General features: G+C 46.7%; 1 protein-coding gene across 3 annotated transcripts in view; it reads left to right on the plus strand.

The window, feature by feature from the left end:
- Positions 1-1,489: 1,489 nt before the first annotated feature.
- The window catches only part of TP53BP2 (tumor protein p53 binding protein 2), a 58,618-nt gene continuing 47,489 nt past the window's right edge, over positions 1,490-12,618 (plus strand). For 2 of the 3 annotated variants that reach the window (XM_059467305.1, XM_059467306.1), the window contains exon 1: positions 3,378-3,579. In XM_059467305.1, coding sequence (XP_059323288.1) covers positions 3,553-3,579 — 27 coding nt within the window. In that variant the 5' untranslated portion in view covers positions 3,378-3,552. Of the gene's footprint in view, positions 1,513-3,377; positions 3,580-12,618 lie in introns of those variants that run through there. The other variant, XM_059467307.1, reaches the window with a different exon arrangement.

Below are 12,618 nucleotides of genomic sequence, written 5' to 3' on the forward strand. Positions count from 1 at the left end.
ATGAAGCTCAGAACTACACACTAAAGCAGTACAGAATCTGAAAAATAGAAAAGCTGAAACCTGAGGCATCAGAGCCCTTGCTGTGATCACTTCTAGGGAACTGTATGTGGCCTTAGTCAAATGCAGCATGGTCTGCTTAGGCCACCAAAGGTAGTGGGAGCCAGGGAAAAGGTGCAGAGCTTCAGCTGTCTGTGCCATTGGCTCCAGATCCTGTGGATCTCCTCTCCTCTTCCATTTTCTGACAGCTCTGTGTGTGCAGGGCTGGGAACTGCTGCCCCTTGCCAATGCTCCAGTGCATGACTCAGTTATCTCCTACTGTCGACACTCTGGAGGGTGAAGCTGTGCTCAGAAACCCTCCCATATTTCTGCCCTCTCTGGGGGAACCGTCAACTCTCTGCTGATAACCCAAGAAGTCTGTTCTGGAATTAATAACCTGTTGTGAGAAATTCATGCCATGCTTCTCTGGTGAAATCATGTCTGAGTAGCTGTGAGAGGCAGGAATGAGGCAGGAATGAGAGGTGCTCTAGGGAGGGTGGGCAGTGCTGCTGAGATAGGCATGGGCACAAGGGCTGTGACCTGCAAACCTGGCCAGCACTGTCCCCTCTGCTGGAGAGGAGCTGGGATCTTCATGCCAGGCCAGATGGCACTGAGAGCCCTCACTGCAGTGTGTGAGTCACAGAGCCTGCACAGAGCTGGAAATAAAGACCTGTGCACCCCTTGGAGCTTCATTTCCTTAGCAGGGATGGGGTTCTGTGTGGATGATGTCAAAGTAAAGCTTGAGCCAAAAGAGACTTCTGTGGATTGGCCTGCAAAAGGCTTGCGCTAGCAAAATGTGGCTACCTCACACACACACTCATCTGAAACACCTTTTCTGCTTGATTTTTACCTAACCGTTTCCAGGTTTATTTTACAAGCTTAAAATTGTTATTTTAATATTCTAATTATTAGAGTTATTTGTGTCTGTATTTAGGGAGTACGTGAAAAGATCACACTCCTGATTTTACCCCTTACCAACTACATGCTTCTAAAAATTCAGCAGGTGTGACCGTGTTCACAGAGGTCTCAGGATGAGGGAAGAGATGACGATCTGACTCCATGTTTCAGAAGGCTGATTTATTATATTATGGTATATATTATATTAAAACTATACTAAAAGAATAGAAGAAAAGATTTCCTCAGAAGGCCAGCTAAGAATAGAATAAAAAAGAATGATAACAAAGGCTTGTGACTCGGACTCTCTGTCCGAGCCAGCTGACTGTGATTGGCCATTAATTACAAACATCCAACATGGGCCAATTACAGATGCACCTGTTGCATTCCACAGCAGCAGATAATCAATGTTCACATTTTGTTCCTGAGGCCTCCCAGCTTCTCAGGAGGAAAAATCCTAAGGAAAGGATTTTTCATAAAAGATGTATGTGACAAGCAGGAATTTGCAGAATCCTTGGCTGGAGTGTGTCCAAAGAGGGACAACAAAGCTGGTGAAGGGTCTGGAGCATCGAGGCTTCTGAGGTGGGACTAGGGGTGTTTAGCCTGGAGAAAAGGATAATCAGAGGGACCTCAATGTGCTCTACTGAAAGCAGGTTGTAGCCAGGTGGGAGTCGTTCTTTTCTCTCGAGTAACAAGAGACAGAGCAAGAGGACACGGCCTCAAGTTGCACCAGGAGAGGTTTAGATTGGGTTTTAGGAAAAATGTCTTTATTGAAACGAATAACTCAAAGGGTGCCCAGGGAAGTGAGGGAGTCACCCTCCCTAGCCGTGTTCAGGGACACGGGGATGTGGTGCTCAGGGACGCGGTTTAGTGGCAGACGTGGCACTGCTGGGTTAATGATTGACCTCGATGATCTTCCTAACTCAGTGATTCATTACTCTGCGATCCTAAGAATTTCAGTTCTCCATTGCCACTTGCTTTCACCTGTAACATTTTTATCCTGTGATATAAATCTAAAGTCTGAGATGTTAAAAATCCAGCAAATGAAGACTTTGGCTTTATAAGTGGCTTTGTAAACCTTCTGCGCGTAGGTTGACCCATGCATGCGGGCACCAGAGACGCGAATCCGGAAAGAGCTGGGATTCCCAGATCCCGCTCATCCGGCGGGATACCGGCGGGGTTTGGGGTGAGGGAAGCCCTGTCCCCCAGCAGTGCGGCTCCGTGCTCGGTCCGTCCGAGGCAGCAGCCCCGGGGCCAGGCGCGTTTGCCGCCGGGACAACGGCGGAGCCGCTGCCCGGGACGCGGCCGGGGCGGGCCGTGACGTCACGGCGTTGCCGGGAGACACCGCGCTGTGTTCGTGAGGCGCCCAATGGGAACCCGAGTAGGTGACGTCATGCCGGGGGCGGTGCCTCCTCCTTGGCCGGCCGTGGCGCGGGGGCGAGGAGCGCGGGGAGTGGGGGGGATGCGGGAACGGCCCGGGATCATCACGGCCCGGCCCGGATTTTATCCCTCCTGCAGCAATATTATATTAAACAGTGCTTGCTTACCGCCCTGCAGTTCCTGCGGGAAGGGGCTCTCAAAGCTCCTTTAATACTCTCAAAGTTTCTTTATTGCTTTAGAAAAATAGTTGTTTGTATACAAATTAGGTTCGTGTTTTGCTCTTCCTTCATCTGGGAACTTCTAATCCCCTCCGCTTTCATCCTGCCTAATTACTACGAAGATTTTAATACGAGTAGGTAAAACAGATGGGGCTGGCTTTCCTGGCCAGAGAGCCCTGTAACGGTGCCGATTGAATGAATATACTTTTTCCCCCAAGCCTTGCGTGAGCTTCTCAAGTGCTGCTAGCAAAGTGCCTGGGTTTGAAATGGGTGTCCTGCACACTGCTCCAAAGAAGGGAGAACTTGTTCTCTCCACCTCTTAAATGGGTGCAAAAGATTCGTGGGGATGGTTTTTGTCATCTTAGTGAGGTTTGACCAAAAATAACAAAAAAAAAATAAAACGTGCCTCCGGCAGGGATGCTCCATTGACTGTGTACGCGAGGAGCTAAAAGGCATCTGTAGGACGGTCCGTGTGAGGCACAGGGACTGCAGGGGCTCGCAGGTCAGGCTAGGGGAGGCTCTGCTGTGACCTTGGCCGGTGGCTTCCACCGCGCTGCCGATGCAGGACGAACCGCGCTCCGTGTGCCCCTGCCCTCCGTGGGGCCCCGAAACCCGCGCGTTCCGAGCGCCGTGCCGGAGCGGGTGACCCGCAGGGACTACCACGGACCTCGTAATGTCACAGGCCCGCTGAGTGCCGAGCCCGGGGCGCTCTGACCTCCCTCATGGAGCTCCGGGCCGGCAGCCCCGGCGGGGGCAGGAGGTGGGCCGGCCCCTCCCGGGGGTGGGCGGCGGGCGGGGCGCGGCGGCTCCTCCTCGCCGGGCCGTGGTTAGTTTCGGAGCGGAGCCGGGGGTGGAGGCGGCGGCGGCGGGAGAGCGGCTCCCGGTGGGAACAAAGCGGAGGCTGGGCCGAGCTGAGCCGGGTGCCTCCCGCAACAGGTCATCCCGGCAGCAGCAGCGCAGCCCCTCCGCCCCCCCGGGCCGCCGCTCCCCGCTCCGGGTGGCGGGGCCGGCACCGGCCGCCCCCATGCGGTTCGGCTCCAAGATGATGCCGGTGAGTCCCGGGCCGCGGCGAGCGGAAAGTTGGAGCGGGGTAGCGGGAGGGAAAATGGATCCTGCGGCCGTGGAGGGGGGCGGGAGGCGACTCTCCTTCCCTCCGGCGTTCCCTGCCCGCCTTCCCTCGCTCGGTCCGGGCTCCGCGGCCGCGCAGGGGCTTCCCCTCCCCCTCCCAGGTTTTCCTTTTCTTCCTCTTTCACGCCGGGATCAACTTGTTAGACGGGCCCGCTGGAGCCGGGCCAGGCCGGAGGGGCCGCGGGGCCTCGGCAGCGGCGCGGGGTGGAGGGGGGCCCGCAGCGCCCGGGGCTTCTCCTTCGGCCGCTGCTGGGGGATACGGCTGGGATGAGGCTTCCCCGCCCTCCCGCGGGCTGGTGGGCACTTCGCCTGGATCCTGCTTTCTCTTTCTTCTCTTTTTCTGTTTGCTTGGTTGGGTGTTTTTTTTTTTTTTTTTTTTTTTTTTTTTTTTTGTAATGGTACGAAGTTCTCAAAGTTGGTTTGAGCTGTGCTGTTTCTGGGGGTTTGTGTGGTTTTGCCGTGCAGTGCCCGGCTGCCGGAGGAGGAAGATGGAGCCCGCGTTGTTTGCGGTGCGGAGCTCTCGGGGCAGGTATTCCCCACCTCCCCGACAGAGTTTCGGGAGCTCTTGGCGGCGGTGTGTGCTAAACCTGCCCGGCTCTGGAAGGTGGCTCTGTTATAACACTTTCAAAGGGCACACGGAGCACCGCCTCCTCTGAGGAGTTTTGCCATGAATTTTAAAACTGCTCCGTTTTTGTCAGTTGCAGTTTTCCTTAGTTTCCAGCGCAATACATGCGAAAGCGGTGACGTAAAATAGTTTCCTTTGAAGGTACACCTGCCACTAAATCCCTGGGTTTAGTGGCAGGGATGCCCCGTGAAATCCATATTCTATTGTTCTGGTAGACTGGAGTATGTACAGAAAATCCTGACGAGCTTAATACCTATTTAGTCCTAGCTGAGGGTGCTTTCAAGTGTGCTCTCTGCCATCCTCCCCCGGGCGGTGTGGCCTGTCTTACCGAGTAGCTTTGCACGCATAGGTGGTTCTTTCAACAGCATTCTTGTATTAAAGATTATTTCTAGTTTAACTCTTCAAGGAACTGACTGAAGCAATCAAAGGAGCTGTAGTGAAAGGTGAAACTGGGAATCCGTGCTGGAAGGATGTGGGTGTTTCAGGCAGGCTTGTTTTGCTATAGGTGTGAGGTTCTTCCTCTGCAATTAGGAGGAAATAATGAGCGATAATTTGATCTCGCAGAACACTAGAGAAGGCTGGGTGACGGTTGCTCTGGCTAATGAGGGAGGAACAGACACAATATGAGCCCAACTAGATTAAATAGTCAGTGTGTTGTCTGTCAACAGTGGTGTTGTCTGCCTGTAAAAACTTAGGAAAACAAGCAGTAAATATAACAAGGTGTTGATTCAATCCATGTCAAAACTGAGCTAGGTAAGCGCCCTCGTATATCAGTGAAATCTTCAAGAGATGCTGTTGCTGGCGAGTTCCTCGTCACTGAGTTCAAATAAAGGAGAAAACAAACAGGCGCAGCCTTATCCCATCAGCGTTCGCAGGTGACAAGTTCCAGAGTATGCATTGCCCCGGTGGCTGCGACTTCTCTTTGGTTGATGACTCAACTCATTAGGGATTCTGGTGTTTCACACGTAAATAAAGGGGTGAATACGGCCTTTTCACATTGTGTTTACTGCGAATAATGAAAGGATTGTGAGGGTTGATAAGTGGCTTAAGGAATAAAAATGTAAGTATTTTGAGTATTAGGACTTTTAATTCAGCTTAAAAAGCTTTTCTCCAGATTTCCTCATTGTCTTTTAGGTAATAATAAAAAAACCTCTCATTTTTTCAGATAAAAAAAGTTTGAGATGGGCAGAGAGGGAGGGTTGGAAAAAGAGAGGGAACAGGACATGAGGGCTTTTTTATTTGTTCAGTAGTGCAGTGTTCATAACTTCAGTATCTTTTTCTTCATTGTTTGTATGAGAAGTAGTAGGCTGGCCCTAAACCATCTACAAAATGCTTTGTTTCTTAACAATTTAAGATGTCTCCTTCTTTTCCCCACCCTACAAATAAAATAATCTCTATATGATTTTTAACTCTCAGCTCCAGGTCCATCTCCTGTGCTCCAGAAGAGAGTGTGGGCAAAGGATTAAACAACACAGTTTGTTCCCCAAGTGGGAAGTACAGGCAACGTGAGCCCAGCCAGGAATTCACCTCTGAGCAGCTGCCAGGGAAAAGCTGGGAAATTGCTGTAGCAGCACAACTACTCATGCTCTTGGGAGACTACCCTGAAATAGGAATGTTTTCCTTGTGGTAATGACAGATAGGAGCTGAACTGCTGCTGTAACCATATGTGAGGGCAGTGGGACTGAAAGTCTGCAAGAGGCTGTGCTAAGAAGTAATTTGTGTGTAGCTGTACTGATGAAGGTAATAACAGGGTTAATGCTGGCAAGCTGTGAGAGGTTGTCTCACCTTTCATCTGTGAAGGCTTGTGGGAGTGTGACTGGTACTGTTAAGCAGTGAAAAGGAGCTGGAAACACTTTCTAAAATAGCATATTTTTCCACAGCATAATTGGTATCTCTCCTTTTATTTTACATTATTACCCTAAAAGGAGTATGTATTGAGAAATAATTTGGGTCATTATGCATGCTGGATAAATGTTTGGGTTTTTTTTTTTTTTTCCTGTCAGAATGTGGGATGTGGTAGATTGAGCTACCCTTGAATACCCAGAGAATTATTAGATCAACCCCCTTTGGTCTAGATAATTATTAATTTTTCAATTTGAATTATGTGCATTGGTTCCTGGGGCCTCTTGAAACTGGAATGGATCCAGACCCAGAGCTGTATTGTTAGGGACCAACTTGGCAAACTGGAGAGCACTTTAATTCCTTTGTAAGTTTTGCCTTCTATCATCAGAAATGACTGAAATGTCTGACACCCGAGTTCTTGATAACCACATGTTCTTTTCTAATCAAGTTAAACTTTCAAGTGTAACTTGAAAGCTGCAACTTTGATACCCCAAGGAGTAGTGCTTTCCTTCTGAAGTCTAACATCTTGTCCAAGAGATCTTCATGGAGTTGCCACATCCAGTGAGCACTTCAGGTACATATTTTCACTGCAGAATGCTCACTAGTTTGTGGATATCTCTACATTTCACCTTTAAAAAAACCCTTATTTAAAAATTAAAGCTGTTTTGCAGCTAATTGGAGCTGCTGTATGGATTCTGAGTTAGTGAGGTAGTCTGTCTCTGGGAATTTTTGTAGGAGGCACTTCTCTGGTAGTTTAACTAAAGAACTTTTAGCAGAAGTGAATCTCTTGTGCTTTGTAATATAAGCAGCTGTAAGTTTATAAACAAACTGACCCCCAGCAGAGTTTGAGAGGAATAAGTGAGCTGTAGGATCTCAGTGCTGTTCCTGTGGTCTTTTAATTATTTATCTCTGATCGTGTTTATCAGTCATTAACACTGTTTTCCTTGGCCCCTTTCATGGATTTCAGTGCAGGAATGGGGTTTCAGACTGAGCTCTTCAAAGAGTATGCTGTATATCTTCATCTAATTGGAGGATTTAGTTTATTAAGTGTTCTTTTAACTGAATATCCTCTTAATGTTAATAATTTAAAAGTTTTAATGCTATGTTCAAACACTTTAATATGGTACTCAGTGTTTAAGTATTCTGTCTAGAATGCTAAATAAAGCTTAGGTGATTGTTTTGCTGGGCTGTCTTAGCTCTAAACTTCTCAAACCTCTTGGACCTCCCTTACAGACTCTGACCTGTTGTTATAAAAAATAGAAAACACTGCCTTGAGGTTCCCAGAGTGCTCTTTTTCTTTTTCCCCTCCCTTTGCTTCATGCTGTTACAACAAGATATTTTTTACTTTTTCTTTTTTTCTCCTGTTCAGTGAATAATTGTTCCTGGAGTAGTTTTAAATGCATTTATTTTCTCCTATGTAGTTTTTAATATCATAGCACTCTACCTGCAATTTGTGTTCTATTACACAGCAGTGTGTTAATATCTTTGTTTCTTTGTGTGGCTTTTATCAGACATGGGGGAAGGGCAATATTACAGATTCATACCTGATCAAGCTGTGGTGACCATGGGAATAGTTAGTGATGCCTCTTCTGATTTGTTGAACAGTTCAGGGGCTGAGTGCCTTGTGGGGCTCTTGCATTTACACTTTTGAGGGCTAATATGCTGTCATGAAGTTTGGGATGGATGGATAAATCACAGAATTTTGTTTTGTCTTCTCCTTCCTAGTGTTGTCAGAAGGGATCTCTGCTTTTTTGGGGAGCAGATCTCCTTTGTGGCATTAATTTATGTCACCCTGGTTTTCTAGGATTTTCTAAGCCTTCTGATGTTGACATTCTTGTAGTGAACTTTCCCACACACTTTTTCTGTAAACAACTCATTGTTTTTCATTCCTTTTGGAGGAAGAGAGATTTGATGGACTGTTGGTTTGACCTGTGGCATTGCAGAGGTGGTACTGTCACCTTCCAATCCACCGTCACCCTTGTAAAACTATAAATAGTGGAGTCAGAGAATAAAACTTTTCCTTTCACCTGAAAGCGGTGTGTGCCTGTGTCCTTTCGTGTCGATCGGCGACAAATTTACATGCAAGTCAGTTGGACTTTAAAAAGGCAGGTATAAAGGTTATTTCCACAGAATAAACTAGTGGCATGGCAGTGTGCCTAGCATTCCTTTCAAATTATTGATGGAGAAACTCTTGAGAGTGCTCTGTTTGCCTGGCCCTGTCCCTGTCAGCAGCCTGCCTTGGGGACGGCTCTCTGCCTCCTGTGTGTGTTATGGAGCTGGTTTAATTACTGCACAGTCCTGCCTTGCTGCCACACAGCCTCCCTGGTGGCTAACCCTGGCAAGATGGGCTCAGGCTGCCTGCTGTGGCTTGGTGGCGCAGCTGAACAAGGACTTCTTGCCTCCTTGCCCTTCCTTCCCTTCAAAGGAACAGCCAAGATCCTCTTAATGTCTGGGCTTGTGAAATGTGAGAGGTACTCGGTGCTCTGGGAACTGGAGGATGCTCCTATTCAGGAGGTAACGAGCAGATAAATCTTCTCTTTGCTCTATTTTATTATCTTGAGGCCTGGTTTCTGTCAGCTTAGTCACTTGTGAGTCAGGCAAAGTCTTTTTGATGTTCAGTTCCCAAACAGAGGGATGATACTGTGAGTAAAGGTCACCAGAAATCCTGGACATCACGTGAAGTGTGTTTAATTATCTTAGTCACTACTGCTTCACTGGTTTAGAGGTTTCAGACTTGTCTGTGGAACATGAAAGACCTGAAGTGTTGTTTAAAACAGTGTTGGATAACTTGCTGCCGTTTGGGATAAATGTTCATGGGGAGGGAACAGTGAGCTGGGACAGAGCAGCAACTGTGGCTGACGTGTTAAAGGGCACAAAGTTGTCTTCTGCTGTTGCTGTTTGCATTTAGTTAATCATTAATGTTCAGGATCTTGCTGCTGCTGTTTAGGGTTAGTCATGCACTTGTACTCATTGGGTGTTTCACCAGAGGGATGGGATTACATGGATGTTGACCCCACTGGTGTTTTAAGGATGAACCCTTTGGGTTTTGTTTCTGTGGTGTTAATACCAAGAATTTTTTTGCTGAGCTGGTGATGTAGTTTCTGTACAAATTGATTCTATACTGCTGTGATGCTTCCTGGTCTTAATCTGATATGAACCTTTGATAAATGGCTGTGTGCAGTGCTCTACCTTTTACTGGTGTTTATTTTTAAAAGAAAGATTAGAGGAAAACTTAGTGCATTTGTCTAGGGTTTTACATTGTTTTAAAACTTTTTTCATGTGTTTATTTCATGCTTCTGCAAAGTAAAGCGTAGCCATTTTAAAATCAAGCTTGTACTGCAGTTATCACTTAGTGTGTTCTCTTGATAATAGAATTGATTCCTTTATCTGCAGTGTACCTGGGTGATAATACCCAAACTCATGTAAAAACATGGACATGTTCCCACAGAATTGACAAGAAGGTGACTTTAAAGGTTCTGACATTATTGAGTTATTCTGTATCAAACATTTGATCTGTAAAATGCAAACTGCTGTGGATCATAACTTTGGATAAAGTGAGCAGAACCTTCAGGGAGGTTGAGCCATTTGTTAGAGGTCATGCAGTGAGCTCAGCCTGGGTTGTGGAGGACTTGTAGAGTCAAACTAACTGGGGCATTGTGGTGCAGCTGGAATACAGGTCTGTCATATCCAACATCAGCATTTAAATGATTTGCAGGATTAATCACAAGTGGGGAGAGAACTCTGGTGGTAATTCATTGTGTTCCATGCTTGAGAATGGGCCCTGAAAGAGATGCTTCTTCACAAATCCTTTAAAATACATAAAATAAATATTCTTGTTTCACTGTTTAAGATGTATCTTGGATAAGAAGCAGTGTGTGGGTTTCATGTTGTTTTTTTGTTGAATAAGTTAGATTTTCCTTGTCATTTGCTACTTCTACATTATGAAACTTAACTACTTAAGGAGTAATTTAGATCTAAGTTTAGATTACTGATTTTCCTCTATTTCATTAGGGTGTTAAATCCCATTGTTTGTTTCAATTGAAAGCTAAGGAAGAGTCTCTGGAATTGTGTATTTTTCTTATTTAATTTTCCTTCTGTTATTTAAAAGAGTAAAAATATATATTTTTTAATGTATTTGAGCTGTGTTCTGCACCAAACCACAGTAGCTCCAGTGCAGCACCAGCCTGTAAGTGAACAAGGAGCTGGAAGGCTCCACATAAGCACTGCTGTAATTTATCCTTCTTGCATTCTCAAGGTGTTGAAGGCTTCACCTTCTACAAGGTGACTGTCCCTTTCCTGAATTTCAGTAGCCACAGGCCTCTTCAGCAAGACACAGGAATCTCACCCTCCTGTTCCTTAGTTTTGCTGAACAAAGCTGAAGTTGTGCAACTTGGCTGGGCTAGCAAATAATATGAATTTAGAGGAGGGATTTTACTCCCTGTAGCTGGGTCTCTTACTCAGCTGTTTGTCATACCTGTGCACAGTTATAACTTGCTTATTTCCCTGCTGCCTGAGTGGTGGCTTGTCTAGTGCACTTTCTCCTTTTCTTTTTTTAGGAGTGTGCACAGACCTTTTTGACTCTGCTCTCTCAGTATTTGCTGTGCTGAATGCAGAATCTTACCTAGGTCAGTATCTGAATCACACAGAGCAGTGATTTGTGGAGGGATAGAGTGTAAGAGAATAGTGCAGAAGGTAATTTCACACCTGAGGAGTTGCAGCTGTACCAATCACCAAAGATTAGGAACAGGCCACAGCTGTGTCCAATAATGATGAGTGCTACAAAAGAGTGGCTTAGCTGGGTGAGGAGAGAGTTGGAGTTTGTTGGCTGGGCTGTGAAGGAGTCAGTGCTGTGAGGAGCTGCCCATGAGAACTCACCAAGAAGGTATGGGGCTTTTGCAATAAGATGACATCAGTGATTGTTAGCTCCTGCCTGATTTCTCCAGACACATGAAACCTTTTCCTGCCATCTTTGGATATCCTAAGCCAGGGAAGACCCTGCAAAGGATGGCATTCCTAGAATTTGTTAGAGCTTCTCTGGTCTCAGCTGTAGTACAGCTGTGTGTCTCTCAATGTAATCAAGTGTTCAGGAGAAGCTCATTCCATAGCAGGGAATGACTGATTTCTGGCTGTAGTGGAGTGAGGGAGGTGTCACTGATTCTGAAAGATGGAGTGGGAGTGCAAGGGACCAGGCAAAATGGACCAGACCTCCCAGGAGAATGGCAGGGAGCTCTCCTGTGAAATACCAAGGTGGCAGAGGGACTCTGCCATGCCTCATGTCCAGGCTGTGTTCCTGAAGTGTTGCTGTCCTGTCGTGCTGCCCTGTGCCTTCTCCATGCTGCATCTTCCAGCCTTTTGAGAGCAGATTCTGCTGCAAGGGAAGGTCTGTGCAGGGAAGCCATGGGCACAGCACTCTGTGCTTCTTGCCTCTGCACTCGTGTCCCTCTGTGCTGTCCTTAGGTCTTGCCCACAAGGCCCTTATCAGAGTGATTTACCAGTGTTGCAGAAAAACATTGTTATTTAGGGCACTTCTCTTGCAAATAGTATTTAGCAGTGTTGGCTAAGAGAAGGTTTTCTACCTCCAGGGAAGCTGAATGAGCAGCCAAGTAGTACCAGGCTGAAAGGGACAACTTCTGAATCTCTTGAAGCGAGAGGAGCCTGGCATAATATGAATGTTATTTGTTTAAACTCTGCTCTGTTTAATTCATTTAAAATAGGTGTAACATCACCTAAGCAACCACCGTTCTGTACAACACTGTGTTGTTTACTGTCATGACTTTGGTGACAACCTGCAAAGCCAAAAGCCACCCAGCAAGCTCTGCTGCCTTGCCCTGCTGAACTGTTGTCCCTTCACTTCTCAGTTGTGTCTGCACAGAGCTGCTATTGCCTGGAGAGAGCTGTGGGGAGTGAGAGCACTTAAATAAAACCTGTCAGACAGTGATCAGCTCTACAATCTGCCACCCTTCTGTAGTGTCTGGTGGAGTGCCTGAATGTTTGGGATACAAGTTAAAATGTGTAGAGCTCCACAGGAGGAAAGGTTGGATCAAGCAGGTTGCTTGGGCTCATGGGCTGACTGAAGGGAACAAGATTTCTCCTTTGCAGTTCTGCTGGAGTTTTACATATCCTGTTACTGTAAAGTGCTTGGCTGAGACTGTCTGGCCATTCATCATTTCTGCTGTTGGACTAGCCCCACTGATCCCTTTTAACCTGCAAAATAACAACAAAGATCCATCTGTTGTGTTGCAAATGCTCAGTGTGTCCTCTCTGCCAACCGAATGGCTGCTGCTTTAGTTGCTCATGACTTCTGTGTGTTGCAGCCCAGAAGTAGGACAAAACTCCTCCTTTATGGCTTTGAATAATAATAATAATAATAATAATCAGCTGTTGTCACATAGGTGTGATCACCAAGCACAGGCATTTGTTGCTGGCCAGCTTTGGCATGGCTGGTGGCTGTGTTGGTTGTCTGCAGCGCTGTGTGTCCTGGATGTGACAAGTGAA

This window comes from Ammospiza nelsoni, chromosome 3 (genome assembly GCF_027579445.1).
Source record: "Ammospiza nelsoni isolate bAmmNel1 chromosome 3, bAmmNel1.pri, whole genome shotgun sequence".
In the NCBI taxonomy this organism is placed as follows: Eukaryota; Metazoa; Chordata; class Aves; order Passeriformes; family Passerellidae; genus Ammospiza; species Ammospiza nelsoni.